This window comes from Rhamphochromis longiceps, linkage group LG7, assembly GCF_057381845.1.
Source record: "Rhamphochromis longiceps isolate RC_006_pf linkage group LG7, R_longiceps_female_GT1.1, whole genome shotgun sequence".
NCBI classification, from domain to species: domain Eukaryota; kingdom Metazoa; phylum Chordata; class Actinopteri; order Cichliformes; family Cichlidae; genus Rhamphochromis; species Rhamphochromis longiceps.
Window position 1 is genome coordinate 7,275,795 of NC_140563.1, and position 21,904 is coordinate 7,297,698.

Consider the following 21,904-nt stretch of genomic DNA (forward strand, 5'->3'; position numbering starts at 1 on the left):
TCAAAGCCAGCTTCAGGTGGACACTAAGGGAACTGCACTTTTAATATGTTTGCATTCATTTCATTTTAACCTCTAGAGGTTTATGTCTAGTAACAAATGAAGCCAATGTTGCATCCCTACGATGTCAGCGGGAGAGAAAGTTCAGTCAAAACATGTCCTCAACCCATTTCAGCTTTAGTAGTTTAACTTGTTAACATACCATACCAGAGGCTTAAGGTTGAAGTATTTTGAGGAGATTATTTTAGCCAAGCAAAATGAACTGTATATAAATATCAACATGGCCACCATGTGTCACACTTGAAGGCAGCAGATGAGCTATTTTCTAATACACTTCCAAGCAATAGGACTAAGGCCTTGTCCACATGTATACAGGTATTTTGGTAGACTTAGCTTTTTCTATAGAATTTGGGCGCCCTTCATCCACACATAAATTACACTTTAGATCACTGAAAACTGAGCTTTTGAAAAACTCCTTCCGGGGTGAATAGTTTCAGAATCTCAGTTCCGCGTTGACAGGTGGAAGAAGAAAACAGAGATTTTATCTCTTGGCATCAAAAGCGTGCACCATTATCTCCTTTTTTTTGATGTCAGACTGTGTGCTGTGTTGTTGTGAGCTTTTGCTTGACCAAATTTCTATAATGGTCAGGATTATGTTATCACCTGTTACTCTGAGTTCCCATGTGGATGGAGATATTTTCCTAATTTTCTAATTTAAAAAGAATAGCTGTGTACGTATAGATGTAGGCAAGACACACGAACATAAATTTTCCAGACTCAGAAGCAATACAAAAACAATAAATAAGGTTTTATTTAGTAACTCAGTAAATACTGACTGCAAACATGGAAGAAGTGCTTCGTGGGATCACACCAAAGGAACACAGCACTGCATATTCCTGCTGGAAGAACTAAATGTGTGCAGAAAAGGACATTTGGCCTCCTGGGCTTAGACTGACAGATGCAGGGATGCATGGGTGAAATGTGTCTTGATAATCTCGGACTATATGTACCATTTCACCTTGAGGAAGGGAAAATAGAGCTTGTCTGTCGTGTCCTTCCTCTTGATTAACTGTGTAACTTAAAAATGGCTTCCAAGTTGTAGCCTGGCAGACAGAAGCTGATGTTTATATAGCATTTTTCAGCTAAGGATTGCAACCATGTACTCATCCCACCCCTGGTAAAATACTCCATGTATTGTGACCTGAACAGTACAGGTAATACTACACAGTGTAAGCCCCTCTAAATAATATTGCAAGTTTAATCATATGAGATTGTTGAGTCAGACAAAAATCTCTTGACATGTTTTTGTCTACAGGCAGTTACAGTAAATGTTTGATAGAAACACAGATGGGGAGGAGGGAATTTGACAAGAGGAGGAATTGGGAGGAATTCAAAGTGTCAAGGAGGAGGGAAAAGTGCCATGTTTGGCAAACTGTAGCATGCTAGTCTATGACAGAGTATCATGGGGCATCCAAATTCAACTCTTAGTAGCTTTCATCAACCAAGGTCGTGCTGAATTAACTATCAGAGACTAGTTTTGATTTCCAAACTGACAATGTTTTATAATATTGTTACTGTGCTGACATAGCTAAAAAGCTTGCTAAAATATGAGTAACTAACAAAAATTTTTCAATATTTCTGTGAAATGTTGGCTTTAAAGCTCCACAGATAATCCAGACAAGCTGATCCATCCAAGTGCAAAATTCTGAGTCATTGATCGTGTGGTAGAGGCAATTACAAGCCACTCAGAGTCAAAGAGGAACAGTCACTTTCCAGAACGCCTCCTTTCAGTCCAATTTTACGCTTACAGCAGCATATTCATAATTACTCGTTCTAATCAAGGTGGGAGTTCACAGTGAGCCATTTCATTATGTCAGCATCTCTGAGTGGCAATGGAGTCAATAGCCAAATCACATCTGTACCATTTGGCAGAAAGACAAATCCCACCTCTCATCAATCTTTGGCAGCCAATTTGCAGTGTCAAATCGTGACTATCAAACCACATATATGCTCATTATACTGAATATGTTTGAGCAAAATGTACTTTCAAAGCAGTGATTTTTGCCAGGTTTTGACAGAACATGAAGAGAGAATGGAAAATAGGTGGTGCAGTACCTTTAACACTAACAACAGGACATCGACACAATCTTTAGTTCAATTATGCATAAAATGGTACGGTGCTATTTAAATAAAATGCTTTGCTTAATAACATTTTCAAAAATATGTGTTAAATGTCTAGACATAAATACTTTCTGTTCTTGAATAAACACACTGGTGTAAAAAGAGAATCTGTTTACAGCGGTCCTCTTGAATTGTGACAACAAAGAGGACAAACTCTAGAACTTCTTTAAATTCTCTAAGTCTTGTACAAAAACGCTAATAGTCCCAGTCTTTCACAAGACAAAGGATGTTCAGTAGCAGCATGCTAACATGTTTTTAAAAGATTGCTGGGGTAAAACATGAAATGTGACAAAATCCAAATTATTCCAGTTTATTCTCTGAAGATGAAAAATATCTGCAACTAAATTTAGGGTAATTTACAGTTACTTTACCGTTTCTTATGGTGCCTTAATTCTTTATGGAATAGATTGAACAAGGTGCTGGACAAATTCCTCTGAGATTATGTTGACATCACACACGTTATGAACTCTGCAATGAGATGTTTTTAGCTTTGTGACATTATCCTACTAGAAGAGACTTTTGGAAGATGGCTGCTTGCAGGTACATAAAACATAGATGTCAAACCCATACATCATGAGTCAGATTACAATTACAGAAGAAGTTCTAAAATGATGGTCATTGTCCAGACTATCCTGTCAATCAAAATAAATTTCTATAACAGACAGTGGAAAAACTAAGAACTTGTTCTGTCATTTAATTGTTTATCTGCTACTTAATTACTTTGGTGTGTTATAAATGACCATTGAAGCAGTGACGCTGGAAAATCTCTGAAAGTTATTAAAATACATTTCAAGAAAGGCCTAAATTTACATTCTCCTTCACATTTTCCAAAGCTGACCTGTGGGCCAAGTATTTTGTCTCATGTTGCTATATTCTGACCACAGCCTGAAAATGTTGCAAAGGAAACTGGGACTCATCAACATAGCCAACATTTTTGTGCATCTTTTGTTCAATTTTATGTGACCTGAGTGAAATGTAGCTGTGTTCTTAGCTGACAGGAGTGGTACTTGTTGATCTTATGTTGCTGTATCCCATCTGCTTTAAGGTTCAATGGGTTGTGTGTTCAGAGGTAACCAAGATGTGCCCCTCTGCACACCTTTGCTTGTAATGAGTGGTTATTTGAGTTACTGTTGCCTTGCTATCAGTTTGAAGTTGTCTGGCCAATCTATGGCAACAACAAAGCCTTAACACAATTTTCATATATATGAATACATTGAGAGCATGAGAGCTCTGTAGCATTGACTCCTGCAGCTGGTACATGTCACCTGCTGAACCATTATTCATTAAAATATAAGATAATAAGACACTCAGTGAAAGCTGTATGAGAGAGGCCTTTTTCACCCTACTCATATCATCCAGTGTACAGCGTCTAGCAGCCCATAAAATTTAATCCTGATGATCAAGTGGTGTTATTGACTGTAGTCGTTACATCCAGTGTCTGATTTGTTTGGGCAGTCGAGAGTCTCTCATGCCGAACTGTTTTTATGCTAAGGGATCTTGTGCTCACTCAACTGCCTTTTAATCCTAAAAATAATCAACAGCCTAATTAATTGGAAACCAAATATGGGATACTATCTAAGGCCATCAGTTTTACTGTGGAGTCCACTGATATATGGTATTGATTGCAACAGGGAGCCCTCTAATCAGAATCATGGCAAAATCAATAGCTGGCATTGCCTGAGGTCCTGTTCATGCTTCAGTGTACACATCTGAAGTGAACTCCCCTGTGCTGAAACAGTCTGGTCATTTGCTTAAAGAAAATCGAGACTCAGTGCAATTGCGAGGAATGTGGAGATAAACCAGAAGAGACAGACAGAGATATAGGGACTGGTGAATGAGAATAGGCGATAATCCATGAGGGGGTTTGGTGTGATCGAAAACTGTTATGGAGGTTTTCTTACTCAAAGCTTCAATCCATCAAGTTGGAGGGTGCAGCATAGGATCAACAAGCCATTGATCTCCCCCTGATCCACCAACAAGTTCCAGCCACAGAACTGTCTGGCTGCTGTCACATCAAGCCCCTTCTCTGCTCTGACCGCTCTATTCTTTCTTTGTCATTTGATCCCTCCACATCTGGGAACAAGTTAAGTTGCAGGGCAACAGTTTTGTGTCTACTCACTTACCTCCTGGGGGATGGGAGAAACAGGAGAAGATAGCTTATCAATTTAAAACATGGCTTTAGGATGCCTGTTCAGCATATTCAACAGTCACATCCCATAAACAACTAAATGAAGCAAACCTAAAAATGCTCAGAGGGGCTACATAAAGACCCTGAGTTTGCGTTCTACTGTGTACCAAGGCAGTAATATGCTACTCACTTAGAAAGAGGACAGCAGAAGAATGGCACATTTGGTGAACCAAGAATAACAAGAACATGATTCCAAAAGAAGAAGGATTTGGAGGAAAGGAACATTAAGCATGAAAGAGACTCGCATTATCACTTGCAAAATTAACTCATATTGTCATCATTTGCTTAATCAAACATGTTTTCTAGAAAAATGTATGTAGCTGAGATTGCATTAATTCATCGAATTAGAAAAGTGTAGCCAGAAATAGCAAGATTGGGATTGATTGTGGTCTTCCAGTGCAAAAGGCAGAGTATGAGGACGCTAAAAGCAATGCTCTATCTCCTCTGTTGTCAAAGTACTGTGCCTTGTACACTATACCCAGACAAGAGGCAGGGCTTATGTTCTTTGACCCACACATTAGGCTAAAAACATCAGCCTTATGCAGTAAGTCATCTGTAACTTTTAACAGCATTTAGATTTGCATCAACTGATCTTTTGAGTTAGTAGTGCAACAACCTTTAAACACAATATAACCAAAAGCAATGTACATGGTTAACATATATGTAAGAAGAAAGAGACTGAAAATACTAATCGGTGCTCTTGTCACAACTTACCTCTTTCACAATCATATGTTTTTAAGGTTAGGGAAAGACTATGATTTGCCCTTTTAATCAGGACTTACCCTAATATTACAACACAAGCGTTTCTAATGCAGGTTGTAAATTAATACTAAATGTTAATCAACTTTAAATTAATCCACCATTACACCACTGTTGTTTCCATGTGAAATCTAAATAATCTAAATAAAGGAGAAATGAAAAGGATTCTGATTCAGACTTTTCCTATGACTCACAGTAAATTGTAAAACACAAACCTGATCATCTACATTAGAATTCCCTACAAATAGGAGTTCTGAAGTTTCTTATTTCAACTTGATGAACTGCATGTAAGGGCCAGGGCTTCTGTCTCCCACATTCTACATTTAGAAAGGTTTGCTATGAAAGAGTCTCTGAAGAAATCTTGCGTGCATGGTTTGTTGTCTTTGCAAGTGATTGAGCAGCTGTTGTGATGGGCAGATAGAGTGGACAAACCATACATAAGGTGAAAAAGTCATCCCTAACCTGACCACTTTGCACTCTATCATTCTTAAATGATGAATGATGCACCATTCTAAAAACTTACAGTCCATGATGCCATAAAATAGATTACAGAGGTCAGGATTTTCACACTGTTGATCTCAGTAAATTCATATGTGGGTAAAAGACAGTGAAACCTTGTAGATCATGCTCTGCATAAACCAGAAAAACTCTGCCGTCAATCAGACTGTTTCCTTAGAAATCTATTGTAGTGGAATTAATTCTTATTAATTCTTTATTTAAACTGACAGCATTTTAAAAATGTATAAATATTGAAGTTAAATGGCCGGCCAAATGGCACTGAGTGGAAGGGGGATGTAATTCTGGCATGTAAAACCATTTGAATTTTTTGAATTGGTTGTGAGTGTCTGAAGAGGAAAATGTGAAAAATGGAATGCTGTGCACATTAATTGAATTTTTTGAATATATTTGCATATCATTTCAAGTCCTGAACTTGATTAGTTATAGTTCATAAATGTTAAACTGACAGGACTACAGACTTCAGGGTATATCAGACCAGTATGGTACTGACTTGTGTTTTTGTTTTTTGTTTTGTTTTGTTTTTTTTTCAGTTTTCTTTTGTTTTCTTTCTTTCCTTCATTCTTTCTTTCTTTTCCAGAAATCATGGAATCCCCCATGTCATTTTTGCAGTAAGTATCTTTTAAGTCTGACATGATTATATTTCACTGGTTAGACCTGGGAAGTCTTTCACTGTCACTAAAATCACATCACCGTGATATCAAAAGTGGATGCAAACTTTTGATTTTGAGCAAAAAATGAGACTCAAAACAAAATGCACTTACTGAACTAATGAAACTGCGCACTCTCATAAAAAAAACAACCTTCTCCCAGGTTTCACACACAGCTGCACAACGACGTTTTAATACTCTTTAAAACATTTGAATTTTTGAAAAAAAAAATCACCCCATGGAAAGGGAAAATGTCCCCTATGGAGTAGGTAGTATTTTTCTGTACCAGCCTGTAAAGCTGCTTATTTCGGCTGCACAGTTAGACATTTTGACGTGGCAGTATGTGCGGACTGACTCACTTTTGGCACTTGCATATAGGCTTTATTTTTCAGCCCCTGAGGCTGCCACTTGAAACTGAGCAGAAGCCGGCTGTGTGAAAACAAAAGTTTCGAATTTCAAGATTGATCTGTGATGTTTACGCTTTACCTAACGCAAGATGATAACCACCATACCACAGACTCAAGTGGAAGTACCGCCAGCACTCAGTAGCCCACCAATCACCACAAGGGGAGCAATTACTGTAACATTAAATAGTGATAAACACCACTGCACAGTGATCATCAGAACATCAGAGCTGTCACCGCGCCATCCATCAAAACCGCACTTCAGGGTAGCAACAGTCAGGTAGTGATACATTACAAGGGACAAAAACAGGTGCTAGCATAGATTCTAATTACTTTGTTCTATCAATTATGCACAAAATCCTTGCATGGCCTGGGGTCTGCCACACACTGCTGTGCCTCCTACACACTCTCTGCACCATCCCAGCTGTGGTTACATAGCAGGCAGGCTTTTCAACACTGGTATGTGTGAATGCCTTCAGGTAACAAAAAAAAAGAAGTTTATTTTTCCAAGGCTGGATTCATACAGATGGAACAGTTCTGAAAAAAAAGAGGGGAAAAAACAATTTGCATATCCCACTGACATTTGATTGTATTATATCGTCTCTAGTTATGAAAGTAGATTCTTTTCGCTTCCACTCAGCCCTGTAAGCATCAGTTTAGACACACAGGTGCTCTGCTGTGTTGTGTTTTCAAGCTGTAACGGTCTTCCAGGCACTTGTGGTTTCTGCCTTTGTTTTGCACACTCCTCAAGTTTTCTCTCAGCCACTCGGTGCACAAAAACATTATGCTAATGAGAGGAGGAGACATCTGCTTCCAGCTCGGTTTTTCTCTAGGCGTTTAGGCATGTGTTTGTCACTCACATAAAGAATCTGCTTTTACCTACAGTAGGTCAAATTTTTAAAACAGAGGCATGTGCAAAGAATTTTATACTGAACCAGATGCTATGATGCTTCAACATTGCTGAAGGATGAATGTTTTGTTTCTCTTTTCCTTAACCTCCCACTCATGAAGCAGTCTCATAGCAGGCTAATGCATCAGGTTCATTCTACTGTGTGAAACAATGGCTCATATTCTTGGCATGTCATTCACCAGTGAATGGAAATGTCAAGAAGTTCAGTGAAATGAATAGCTTTGCCATGAAATGATTTTTAAGGTCATGGTTTAGGAGTTATTTTGTTACGTGTCCAGTGAAGCTCTTGATTTATATGGCATGTGTGCAAGGCAGACAGAAACGTATAGCAAAATGTTCAAATATGCAAGGTGAGTGTGTAAACAAACCTGCAGCAGTCTCTTAATATTTGAAGGATTCTATCATTTTTTATGTAGTAAATAAGGTTTGCCATAACCATAACAAAATTAAGAGGTTTGGTGTGTAACAAGTGTAAGAAAAACACAGGGGACAAGCTTTAATTATGTTGGTTGTCGAGCTGTAAATGCTATACCAGTGTAACAAAAGCACACATATCTGCCAACAACATTTTTTAAGCAACCTTCTCTGTAGTTAAAATAATAAATAAGTAAAGGGTTTAACAGTGTTCTTTGATCTGTTTTTCAAGCTTTGGTAGAACAAACAAGTGAGAAAACTGCTATTTTCAGTCACGTATGTCAAGTTAACTATCTGACTATTTCAACTACTTTGGTTATTGTAATACGTTATTTTAGGACTGCACAGTTCAATAATCATAAAATTTTAAGTAATCTGCAATTTCCTGGATTAATTTCCTAGTTAATCTTGGAAGCATATTAATAAACTTTTGATTTGTCTAAGTGCAATTAACTGAATGCTTGCATCTGCTTCAGTAATTACAGTAATTAAGATAACATGGTGGCAAGCTCTATTATTTCAAACTGTGTTATTTAAACTTTTATTTCACATGTCGGTCAGTGTGTTTCTTTAGGGAGTCTCTTCTCAGATGGGTGTGTCACAGATGTTACACCACAGATGGCACACATGTAGTGGTTTTCCATATATTTGCGATGCCTACTTCGATCCTCCAAATTAAAAAAGAAAAAAAAAATGAGGCGTGTCTTGTCAAGATAGTAAAATTCAAACATATAATGATGCTTGTTTTCCAGCTAGGGGAGAGCAAATCTAATTTATTTATTTATTTATTCATTTATTTCCTCAGTATAGGTCAGGTTGCCCATTCTAGGTTTAAAGATTTATCTTGTCTTTATCACTTAATTAAAGCAAGGTTTGCAACACAACTTCTTAATTAGTGTAAAAATCTCCTTAAAGAAAATGGTGAAAAAAAGAGCAAATGAAGGAGTTCCCCATTCTTTTGGATCTAAAATGTGAAAAATGTATTAAGAAAGCGACACAAATTGCATATAGCAGACAGTTATGCATTTTCCAAGGTTTTGCAAAGGTGATTTTACATTGATATCACTGAAGTGTCTCGCTAAAAGCATTCAGGCATCACACCTGCCAGTGTGCAGCAGTCACAGACTGTTAACCTCAAGATCTGGAAGTGTCTGTGAGTCAACGAAGCTTCACAAACGCTACCACTGTCTGCCTTTGTCAAGGTTCAGCTACATAAAGAGTACTTTAACTTCATCTTGGTGATCATAAGATTCACTGAAAATTCAAGCACTGCATCCTGCCACTGGCTCAAAGGTAAGCAAACTAAAATCCATTCTACATTAATGGAAGAATAACAAGTTCTCTCTCTCTCTTTGAGTAAAGCTGTGCTCTTGCAATGCCAAACTCAAGGTCTCTTTGCTCATCATGTTCACACTACAGACAACACTTTAAAAAGATTCTTAGAAACATTCTCAGTAAATCACCTTCTCACTTTTTCAAACTTAAATGTGAACTTGATGCATGAGGAATTTTTTTTTCTTTACTATTTTTTGCAGATGGTTAAAGGATTGTAGAAAATGCAGTGCTGCTTTAGTTTGCGAGCTAAAATTGGTAGTGGCTTAGAAGACATCAAATGTAGTAGCACTTTTAATGGTAATAATTTACACTGCAACTGTATAATACTGATATTATGAGTCCTCTTACAACTTATCTTTTATAATTATTACTCCAATAATATCTTTTGTTTTATGTATCTGGTCACTATTTAAGTGTTGGTAGCTATTAAATATGCCATGATTTTCGTAAAAAGGCTAAATAATTGACCCTATGCTACATTTTAGTGCCTGTAGTGCATATTATGATTACCTAAGCTGTGCTCGTCTACACGTTACTTTCATAAACAGGAAGAACAATTACAACCATCTGAATGAACACAAACAACAGCTGACTTACACATTGTGTTTGTGTCTTTCATTGCTGTTTTGACACAGACACCTGCCAGAAAATGACCCTGCAGCCATTAACTCCAGTGAACTGTGCAGGCCTTCTGCAGCCCGGCTGCTCTCTGCTGCAGCTGGATGGTGAAGTTCTGCTGTTTGGCCAGAAGGGTTGGCCTAAGCGCTCGTGTCCAACAGGAGTATTTGGTGTACGGTTTAAACATGGCGAGATGAAGCTGAGAGCCATCTCGTTCTCTAATGACTCGTGCTACCTGCCCCCATTACGCTGCCCAGCTGTTTGCCGCCTCGACCCCTATGATGGGCTTCCAGAGAGTTACCTCATCCACGGTGGTCGCACTCCAAATAATGAGATCTCATCAAGCTTGTACCTGTTGACCATGGATAGTCGTGGCTGCAATCGTAAATTAACGCTCTGCTGCAAAGAGAAAGAGCTAGTGGCAGAAGTGCCAGGACCTCGATATGGCCACACAATGAGCATGGTCCAAAGTCGTGGGAAGACAGCTTGTGTGTTGTTTGGGGGTAGGTCCTACATGCCCTCAGGAGAGAGGACCACGGAGAGCTGGAACAGTGTTGTAGACTGTCCACCTCAGGTGTTCCTCTTTGACCTGGAGTTTGGCTGCTGCTCTGCTCACACTTTACCTGAGCTTAGTGATGGACAGTCTTTCCATCTGGCCCTTGCTAGAGAAGACTGTGTCTACTTCATTGGAGGCCACTCACTAGCCTCAGACTCACGTCCACCGCGTCTGTTTTGCCTGCATGTTGAGCTTTTGCAAGGCAGCCCGTTGCTTTCCTGTGAAACCCTAGACAATGGTTTATCTATCTCTAGTGCCATCTTTACACGTACGGGACCCACTCATAGATACATCATCTTAGGTGGATATCAGTCAGACTCACAAAAGCGGATGGAGTGCACTACTGTGATTCTAGATGAGAAAGGAATCCACTTTGACCCCGTAGAAACACCCAAGTGGACCCCAGATATCATCCATAGTCGCACTTGGTTTGGTGGCAGCTCTGGAGAGGGAGGCATCCTACTAGCTGTGCCCACAGAGGGAAGGCCATCCCAACAAGATATGCATTACTTCTACCAGGTGAACTTCCAGACAGAGGGAGAGACCAGAGAGGAAGATGGAACCCTTGCCTGCAGCCAGGAGTCAACGGATTATGATGACTCCACTCCTCTTGAAGATTCTGAGGAGCTCTACTTCGGCCGTGAACCACATGAGTTGGATGGCAGCAGCGACGGAGAAGGGGAGGCTTACAATGAAGAGGATGAAGAGGATGAATCACAAACAGGTTACTGGATAAAATGCTGCCTTGGCTGTCAGTTGGATCCCAACACATGGGAGCCATACTACTCCACAGAGCTCCACCGACCAGCCATGATCTTTTGCTCCAGAGGGGAAGGGGGCCACTGGGTGCACGCCAAGTGCATGGAGCTGTCTGAGACCCTGCTGCTGAAACTCTCTCAAGGCAACAAGAAGTACTTCTGCTTGGACCACGGAGGCCTGCCCTACCAGGAGATGACCCCACCTCGACATATTATACCACTGAAGCGCATCACCATGAAAGCTAAAGACAAAAAAAGACCTCTGACAATCAAGATGTCCCCTGCCAAAAAAAGCTTTTTCAGACGGCTGTTTGACTGACTCAGATTTTCATATGATGTGTGCCTGTTAAGAAAACTTTGTATGCTTAGGATGTTTTTTCCACCCTAACAGTAATCTAATAAACCAAATCGAGAAAATCCCTCAAACTACCTTGAAGTGCTCACTGAACGTAATAGAGTCACAAGCCAAGTTTAAGTTAGATCACATGACTATTGAACTAACAGACAAACACTCACACCTACTTGATTTATTTTGAGTTAAATTAACAGTTTACAGTTTGTGAAGATTTGCAACATTTCCTTTTATTATTGAATGTTTCTGTTGTTATTTCACATTGTGCAACAAAAATGCAGTTTTACTCTTTATCAGCTGTGAAAAGGTTCATTCTGTTTGTTTCTTTCTTTCATACGTACGTTTTAAGTACCACAGACCCACTTTCTGATGCAGATGGAACTGAATTGTTATTGCAGTGTTTTGTACAATAAAACTGATAAATCCTTAATAAAATTTGTGATTTTCAGTCTGTAATTTTGTGTCCTCACAGTGGTGTATTGTTATCTTAAAAAGACATACTCTAATTAGCCTATCAGTTTAAAACAGTCGGTGTCTCCCACCTGATGCTGTTATTAATGACCCTGTTTTAAATTTCCTATACAATAAATTTAGCATGTTTAATGAAGGCATGCAAATTTTCACAGTTACAGGTAGTCACACTATGGAGGTATGAGTCTAAAATTTTACTTATTATTTTTTGAATTACTGCATTATATTCTCCAGCATATTTGAGCTATTGTACCAATTTAATGTTTCTCAATCCGAATTCTTGTACTTGACAGGTTTACAAGGTCTTATCAATTATAGAAAACATAATGGGAATTAAAAAGCTCAAAATTTTAGCCCACCTTTTGGTACTTTAAGGCCCTGTAACTCTGAAAATATTCATAGTATGAAGGTAAAAATTTTAAATATCTTATTAAACACACAAAGTTACTGTACAAAGCATACTAGCTAATTTTGAGGGATCAAATGTGAACTGTTGTCCTGGTACATTTTATATCAAATGATCCAGTTATATGTGAGTTTCAGTTATTTGTCATTCTCTTGAGGAATATACTGACTACTAACTCCAGCTTTCGGTATTAAGTAGGTATTAAGTAAGTATACTAAATTGATTTCAGAGTAATATAAACATGAGCATAAATATGATATTGATAAACAATACGTAATCAGAACTGTGAACAGTTAAATGGTCTAAGCTATATATATATATTGAATCAACTGAATTTCTTTAGTTTTTAAAGTGCTTCCATATTCTCTGCATTCAGGTCTGCATCTAGTTTGTTGTAATGTTTTCTAAAAGATCATTGTTATTTTGTTTTGTTTTTTTATTAACACTTTACAGCTGAATTCTGTGTTACTAATGCAAAATTAAATTAAATACAAAAATAATAATAATTTAAGCAAACAAGAATCACAATTCTTCAGTTTTTATTTATTATCTGATGTAAACAGAGACAAAAAGTACAAACTTCACAAAAGGATGGTAAGTTGTCTGATTCAATGACAATACATAAGAAATAAGTAAATACAGCATAACATAATTTGAAGGTAGTGGTAGGTAGTGGAACTTTAGTGTATGCAAAATGAATGAACAGAGAAAGTATTGTGCGGTCCCAGTAAACTGTACATTTAGTCTATGCATGTGAGCCCAAAATGAGGAGATACACTGTGAAACATGACAGAAGTAGAATTTTGTGAATCATCCATCATCCATTACTTTGGAAATGCAATTCATTACGGCAAAAACAAATATGAGACAAGTTGCTATATAATGCACTCCAAAACATGGCGTTATGGTAGCACTGTGACAAGTATCCAATGAAATGTGGATATTTCATAGCTGTCATATGGTTACATTTATGACAGTAAAATAAAATCAAACATTCAATCAAGTAAGAAAACAAAATTGCCTGTCACAATTCAAAATGGTGAGGGCAGAAAAAGACAATATAATCAATCAATCAAACAAATAAAGTTGCCAACAATTCAGTTTACATCAGGTCTCTCTGGCTCTCACCCATCGCTCTCCCCTGACGACTGAAGCTGTGAAGATATATCAGCTGAGAAAAAGAGCCAGGTTATATATAGAACTTAAGAAAAATCCCTGCCTGCTAGAGAGTCCATGGGGTATTAGGCACCGTAATGGACCATACTGTATTTTTATGATATCAACAAAAAGGTCAGTATATGTTTTATTTTATGAGAAGAATTTAAATAAGTATCATCTATCCTCCACTGTGCAAAAAGTAAACGAGATAAAAATTGGTTCAAAGTGACCTGGCATCTATTCTGCCCCACAGGGATCCCACGATAAAGCACTAAAGTCATCTTTTTCAGAGGGCACTCATGAAACAAAGAACATTTGGGTCTCTGTGATTGCATTTTGCTCCTGCTAAAATGATATATTAATACAGTGGCCACAAATGTGGTCTTTTTAACACGATTTCTCTCTATGACTTACAGCGCTTTCATCTGTTTCCATAAATATCCTCTCTATATAAATGCATAAATGTGTCATATCCTTGCAATACAATAAAATGCACCATTTTTCACAGATGGTGTCGATTTATAAACCAAAAAAAGGAAAAGGAGTATGAAAAAAAATGTGTTGCCTCTGCCGTCACATCTTTGTGGTGTAGTAACTAACAGTTAACAAAGCAATTCGAAGTCAAATAAATGTTTAAAGAAAGAAAAACAAACATCAAAAGTGTAAAATAGCATTGTTTTCCATAAAATAATCTTCATTTATGGGTTCAGGTGCAAAACACTGGCTATTCAAGCAAAATCTGTTTGTAATATCTAACAACACACAAGCATCTGAGTTCCAAAATATAAAAACTAAAAACAACATAAAATGTGTTTGGCCTCTTGCCCAAAGCAGAATGAGACTGACTTCGCTTTCTGGAAAGTCAAAATACTTCCATGTAGAGATAACTGACCAATGGTACAATTCTCTAGAAATCAATCAAATGTTAATAGTTATGGAAAATTCAAAAATCAGGAACTTCCAAAGACATTTCATCATCATCCTGGATCTCTACTGGGTCAATGGTAGCCTGTAGAGCCTTTGCAGAGTCCTTGTGAGCTTCCATAAACTTCTGCAAGTACTTGGACGTGTACAGCCAGTGGTGTTTCAGCACGTCCTCCAGTTCAAAGGTCTTAGACTGGCGTGCATTCATCTTGCGAAAACGCCTGAAGAGCTTGTTTGCTGACTCGTTCCCCTCGCTGGCCCAGGCTCCTATGGATCCGTCTCTCTCTATAATTTCAGGTACGTGGGCTAGGGTCTTGTGCAGATAATTTGTTATCTTTCCATTGTACCTATATTTGAAGGTAGTGGAGAGGAGGTCAGCAAAGCGCTGAGAGTTAAAACTGTAGCGGCATAGCTGGTCAGGGCATTCCTTGGCTGGGCAGGTGGCACGCCACACAGGTTTCATTTGGAGGTAGAGTTTGATAAGCTCCCTCAGGGCCTCTCTTCTCTCTTCTGAGGGCACCAGCTCACACACCACGTCCACAGCCTCCTGGGTCATTAGTCTGCGGGCGTAGTTCCCATTCATCCTCATTACTGGTTTAAGCTTCATCTGCTTCCTCAGCTGTTTATCTAAGGCCGCCCTCCAGCTGCGCCGTTCCTCCCGGCTGGGGTTGGCCTTTTTATACACCTCTCCGATCTCATCCTGGAAGATCTTGTAGAATTCAGTAGCATTGCCGATGTCACAGTGCAATGCATCTAGCGTTGGCTGCGTCTCCAAGAAGGGCTTTGCAGACACACCTTTGACTCTATCACGCAGCTCATCTACTGACTCAGAAAAGGGGTTGGTTCTCCATATTTCATAGCGTTCTAGGTTCTCTTCGTGACTGCGGGTGATGGAGTGCAGCACCATGTTTTGAGAGGCCTCTGCACGACTGGAGTCACATAGAGTGCAGACGTACGTGGACCCAGAGGCCTCCAGCCCCTCCATCTCACGCACCATCTTCTCATCATATCCCGTGCCCCTGAAGTGGAAGCGAAAGGATCGAGGCAGACCACCCATGGACAGGATAAGTCTGCTTTCTTTCATTGCATTACGTTCTGCAACTATAGGCCCCAGGACAGCTGTGAGTGTCTCATGGTCTGACTCATCCACAAACATCAGGCACAGAGGCTTACAGGACAATTCTGAATTTGGCTTTGGCTCGGTAAAAATGGTAACCTCCTCCTCCTCATCGTCTGCCAGGACAGAGACAGACATAACAGTGAAAGAAAAACGAACAGCCTTCTCAGGAACAACTGGTCCCCCGCCATGCTTCTCGCTGACATCACCCATGCCATCGCAACATTCCTTGATCATGACACTAAAACCTGATGTGCAGGCACTGTCTTCCATCCCACTCTCCCTCAGCCCCTCCATGATGTCCTCCTCCAGATCCTTTAAGGCAGACACAAGTGCCACATCGTACCGAAAGCGCCGAGTGATAGTGTCAGCTGGGACGTCATCCACTGAGGAAGACCATCCAGAGAGCCCATTAATAATGCCAACATTATAGGATGGGGACACGTTTTTGAGAGCTGGCTGCCATTCAAACTGGTGAAAACCAGGGAGAAGCTCCTTCTCTGCAGCTCGAAGAGTGTGCAAGGGCTGAAAGATCTGGCGGCCACTTGTGGCTTTGACAGTCCGATACATCTTATGATATTGACTGCAGCTCAGGAATGTGTTGACCCGAATGGCCAGGCACACAGCAGGACTCAACCCAAAGCCTCTGCCTGCAGAGAGAGAAAATGAGAGGAGATAAAGTTTCAGAGAGAGACAGAAAGAGGCACAGTCTCAACATAAAAAGAAAGGATTGACACATGAAGAGAATTATTTACAGTGGGGCAAAAAAGTATTTAGTCAGCCACCGATTGTGCAAGTTCCCCCACTTAAAATGATGACAGAGGTCAGTAATTTGCACCAGAGGTACACTTCAACTGTGAGAGACAGAATGTGAAAAAAAAATCCATGAATCCACATGGTAGGATTTGTAAAGAATTTATTCGTAAATCAGGGTGGAAAATAAGTATTTGGTCACCTCAAACAAGGAAAATCTCTGGCTCTCACAGACCTGTAACGTCTTCTGTAAGAAGCTTTTCTGTCCCCCACCCGTTACCTGTATGAATGGTACCTGTTTGAACTCATCATCTGTATAAAAGACACCTGTCCACAGCCTCAAACAGTCAGACTCCAAACTCCGCCATGGCCAAGACCAAAGAGCTTTCGAAGGACACCAGGAAAAGTATTGTAGACCTGCACCAGACTGGGAAGAGTGAATCTACAATAGGCAAGCAGCTTGGTGTGAAAAAATCAACTGTGGGAGCAATCATCAGAAAATGGAAGACATACAAGACCACTGATAATCTCCCTCGATCTGGGGCTCCACGCAAGATCTCATCCCGTGGGGTCAAAATGATCATGAGAACGGTGAGCAAAGATCCCAGAACCACACGGGGGGACCTGGTGAATGACCTGCAGAGAGCTGGGACCAAAGTAACAAAGGTCACCATCAGTAACACACTACAACGGCAGGGAATCAAATCCCGCAGTGCCAGACGTGTTCCGCTGCTGAAGCCAGTGCATGTCCAGGCCCGTCTGAAGTTTGCCAGAGAGCACATGGATGATACAGCAGAGGATTGGGAGAATGTCATGTGGTCAGATGAAACCAAAGTAGAACTTTTTGGTATAAACTCAACTCGTCGTGTTTGGAGGAAGAAGAATACTGAGTTGCATCCCAAGAACACCATACCTACTGTGAAGCATCGGGGTGGAAACATCATGCTATGGGGCTGTTTTTCTGCCAAGGGGACAGGACGACTGATCCGTGTTAAGGACAGAATGAATGGGGCCATGTATCGTGAGATTTTGAGCCAAAACCTCCTTCCATCAGTGAGAACTTTGAAGATGAAACGAGGCTGGGTCTTCCAACATGACAATGATCCACAACACACCGCCCGGGCAACAAAGGAGTAAGAAGCATTTGAAAGTCCTGGAGTGGCCTAGCCAGTCTCCAGACCTCAACCCCATAGAAAATCTGTGGCGGGAGTTGAAAGTCCGTGTTGCTCGGCGACAGCCCCAAAACATCACTGCTCTCGAGAAGATCTGCATGGAGGAATGGGCCAAAATACCAGCTACTGTGTGTGCAAACCTGGTAAAGACCTATAGTAAACGTTTGACCTCTGTTATTGCCAACAAAGGTTATGTTACAAAGTATTGAGTTGTATTTTTGTTATTGACCAAATACTTATTTTCCACCCTGATTTACGAATAAATTCTTTACAAATCCTACCATGTGGATTCATGGATTTTTTTTTCACATTCTGTCTCTCACAGTTGAAGTGTACCTCTGGTGCAAATTACTGACCTCTGTCATCATTTTAGGTGGGGGAACTTGCACAATCGGTGGCTGACTAAATACTTTTTTGCCCCACTGTAATACCAACCCACAGAAGCCTATTTCTAGTGCTTTGAAAATACTGCAGTATCTAAAATTTCCTCATTTGATATCCCACATTTGGAGTAATTTCTACAATGAGACAGACAGAAGCGTAAATTTCACACCCAAATGTGAATGCCTCATTGTCAAAAGCCCACAAACCGCTGATTACAAAATCCAATATTTCCTAAATTTCAAATGTTATAAGGGGACAGAGGGTGAATCAGTGAAGCTGGCAATAGTGATGTATTGGCTGTAGATGAAAACAGACACCAGCTGCCTTCTATTCCCCAGAGAGGAGGATGGTGCTGTCTGTGTAATTTGCAGATACAAGAGCTGCTGATGTTGTTTTGATTCTAACAGCCCCTTCACAAGAGTTGTTATTGTGCATTAAAGGGAGTGTGAGAATGAGAGACTGACAGACAAGATGAGTGAAAGTGGGAGAAAATCAGGGAGGGGTTGAATGTGCAGCAGCAGTGGTTCAATAGACAGAAATGGACAATAATTAAATGCTTTTCAATCAAAATCACAGAAAGCTTTCTTATGTCTCCTGAATATTGGACTTTTCTTCATTGTTATTCATGAGATGACTGTATTCCTCGGGGGTAGGTGGAAATATTAATGAGCAAACACTATCATGATTTTCATTTGTTTGTATCCCCCTTTCTTTGCCACGGAGGGCTGTGTTGATTGAACATAAACCCTTATAATAGCCTCTTACCTTGCATCATGGCCTCTAGCTCATCTGCCTGACGGTGTTCATTCCCAGATCTCAGTGCAAGCAGAAACAGCGTCAAACACACAGACTTCAGATCACCACCTTCCTCTTTGTCTGCAAACACCTTCACCTGGTTCTTCAGATCCCTCAGTCGATGCTTCTGGGCACGACGGGTTAGCGAGAGCAAGTGCTGGCGAGGTCTTCCCCCTTTATTGGTTAGTAGGAAGTTATCAAGTTCTGACAGACTCAGGTTTTCATTTTCCTTCAGCTCGTGGCTCAGACAGTGAGCCTTAAATGAGTCCAGCCTCACTTGCTCACGACATCCCTCACTGGGGCAGAGCAGAGGTAGGGAATGGAGGGCAGATGAAAAGACTTTGGCAGGTGAGGTGAGATTATCGGGTGTACAGGGCGAGTTGCAGGCAGGGCAGTGAGGTCCTAGAACGTGGGTAAATTTTACAATGCAGCCACGGCAGAAGAGGTGCCCACAGGTGGACTGAACTGGATCAGAGAGCAGGTGGTCACACACTAGGCAGGTGAACGATGCAACAAAGTCCACAGGGAGCTTCTCAGAGAGCAGCTTGGTGCTCAGGTGATCTTTCTGGCAGCGTGTAATGTTCCTCACCCACTGCTCTCTCTGGATGCTGAACTTCTTCCAGGCCCTGAGAGCAGGACCATGACGGTCTCCAAATGGTCTCAGAACTCTCCTCTCACCAACAGCGATGGCGTCGCAGTCCCATCTGGTCCTTTTTGCCAGGCTCTGTGCTCTTGGAAGGACTTTCCTCCTCTTCCTTCCAGTCCTCTGGAATGATGTTTTTTTGGGGTAGCAGAGGTGGCACAGGGAAGAGTGAGGTTTCCACTCAGGCACTCTTGTTCTGGTGAAGCTGCAGACCCCCCCACCTCGAATGGCAACCATCCAGCAGCGGTGGCAGAAGGAAAGGGGGTGGACAGATTCTGTGTCCTCTGTCACGTCCACTTTGAAGACTTTAAGGATGACTTCTGGCCAGCTTGGGAACTTGCAGCCCATTTTACGCAAGGCACACTTGCTCACCTCATCCAGATCTCCATGAACATCGTGCACTGGTCCTTTGACTTTCCTCAGAACCATTCCACAGACACGACACAAACCCCTATAAAGAGCCAGGGAAATAGTGTCAGATCCTTAGAAACAAATGAATATAACATAGCATCATTCACAAAATGTAACAATTTGATTACCTGAGGTGGTCCATGTGGGTTTCCATCTCCTGTAGCTTCACATCTACTCTCCTGCCAGGGCCCTCCACATTTTCCTTGCTTTTTCCTCCTAGGCATAATTTCATAACACTCCCTGGACCCACAGCATGATCTATTTCTATATTTGGAGCTGCCGTAGGTGAAATCTCAGGCCGTGTTTCACTGGGCAGAGGGGCTTTCTCCATGGACTTCACCCTGAAGAGTTTGAACTTCCACTGAGAATACTCAGAGTGGGGATGGTGGAGCTCTGGCGGCATGGATGATCTGGGACCATCTGTCTCCAGGCTTTCTGCTGCCATGATGAGATGTAGAGCTTAGGTGCTGGAGAGGCAAGGAGAGGAGAGAAGAGATGAGGAGGTCATTTGATATACTGCAAAAGCATGAAAAACAATTTCAGCCATCTGTAGTATAAGATGATAGATATTGAGAAAAGGTTTGAAGGTTAAAAATCCTCACAGGGATGGTTGAGCCAGTAGTGTCTTCTCAGTATTGAGACCATGACACAATCCAAAAGCTTTACTTGATTCCTGCTGAATTTATGCTCATAACACCCTGAAATTCCCACTGAATAGAGAAGAGCAAACCTTGACCTAGACTGCTGTATTATACCATAAGTGGCATTTAGATCTTGTGTAAAATGCATGAGACAAGCACTAGGGGATCGATACAACACCAAAATCCTCATTTCACTCATCTTCAAGCCCATCACTCAGTAAGCTACTGTGACTTTTTTTTTCTTTGACACAGCAAGTTTGCTAAATGGGAAACCTTATCCCAGCAAGGTTGTCAATCATTTATATTAGTTGTTTTCTTGGCTGGCAGGAGAGCTGGAGCCCTGAAAGCTTCCAACTGGCACTTTTAATGCAAGGAAAAATCGGAAACACAGCAAACTTATTACATATTACATAGATATTGACCAAACCAGATGCAAAAGAAGATGAGAAACCATCATATTGAATAAACATCATAAAGAATTATTCCAAACACAAGATTGTTCAATTTCAGCAGCCAAATGCTCTTATGATACAGCACAGGTAAGATCAATGACGGTGCTACACTGATGGGCCCTATTTCATCTTCTCCCATACTATCTAGGTTCTATTACCAGTTCTGACAATAAAGCAGTCAAACAATCTTAGAAACTAATAGTTCAATCTTTGCTCTTACCATTTCACACCTACAGCATTCACACAGTTGAATCTTCTGTCTATCCATCTTTCAATGATCTCACTACATTTTCATCCTTGGAGGCTCAAATCTGTCAGTCTCCTTATTTTCTCAGCTCTCTCTCTGTGTACTTCTCATGCTGAACTCCCCTTTGAGACAAACAGCTGAGCCTGTGTGCATGTGTGTCAGCTGGGCTCTTACCTTGTTTTTCAGTCTCAGCTGGCGTCAGCTCCCTTGGGGGCTCCTCTCTGCATGGGAGCACAAGGAAAGCCCTGGAGCTAGGCCCTTACACCCTACATATACTGTATACGTTTGAGCCAGTCACAGCTTGAAGCTTCTGTTACCAGGAGTCGTGGCTCCATAAAGTGGGAATGCTCCTGACTGTCTCATTGGGCCTCATATTTATACCCATCCTTTGGTGGAATCCCAACAGTCAACCACTGCCACCTGATCGAGGCAGCTGAGGAAAGAAAAAAAAAACAAGGTCAACCCCAAAGAACAGTTGTAACATGTGCATGCTGAGAATCCAACAGCATACCCCCAAAACAAACAACTTTTTACCACACCACACTTATCCTCAGCTAGACACACTTGCATGTCTAGCTATCTTCATCCAGGTGGCCTCACTGTGACAGAAAGAGCAATACTGTTAAACCTTTGAAAAGGCTGAAAGTGCAGAGACGTAGCAGATCACAGGATAAGTGGTCAAGATTAAAAAC

At 40.8% G+C, this 21,904-nt stretch overlaps 2 protein-coding genes across 3 annotated transcripts; one reads left to right on the forward strand and one right to left on the reverse strand.

The window, feature by feature from the left end:
- Window positions 1-10,003: 10,003 nt before the first annotated feature.
- Window positions 10,004-11,605, forward strand: rag2 (recombination activating gene 2). The gene has a single exon (XM_085411041.1). The coding sequence runs from the start codon at window positions 10,004-10,006 to the stop codon at window positions 11,603-11,605; it is 1,602 nt and encodes a 533-aa protein (XP_085267167.1).
- A 1,509-nt stretch (window positions 11,606-13,114) lies between these two features.
- On the reverse strand, window positions 13,115-21,525 carry rag1 (recombination activating 1). Of its 2 annotated transcripts, none has more exons than XM_085411840.1 (4): window positions 21,387-21,525; window positions 20,001-20,339; window positions 18,789-19,912; window positions 13,115-16,364 (listed from the first exon to the last, which is right to left on the reverse strand). In XM_085411840.1, exons 2-4 carry the CDS (start codon window positions 20,315-20,317, stop codon window positions 14,617-14,619), a joined length of 3,189 nt encoding a protein of 1,062 aa, XP_085267966.1. In that variant the 5' UTR covers window positions 20,318-20,339; window positions 21,387-21,525; the 3' UTR covers window positions 13,115-14,616. The 2 variants fall into 2 exon arrangements, with proteins under 2 accessions (XP_085267966.1, XP_085267965.1); XM_085411839.1 differs by lacking the exon at window positions 21,387-21,525 and adding an exon at window positions 21,186-21,307.
- Window positions 21,526-21,904: the final 379 nt, after the last annotated feature.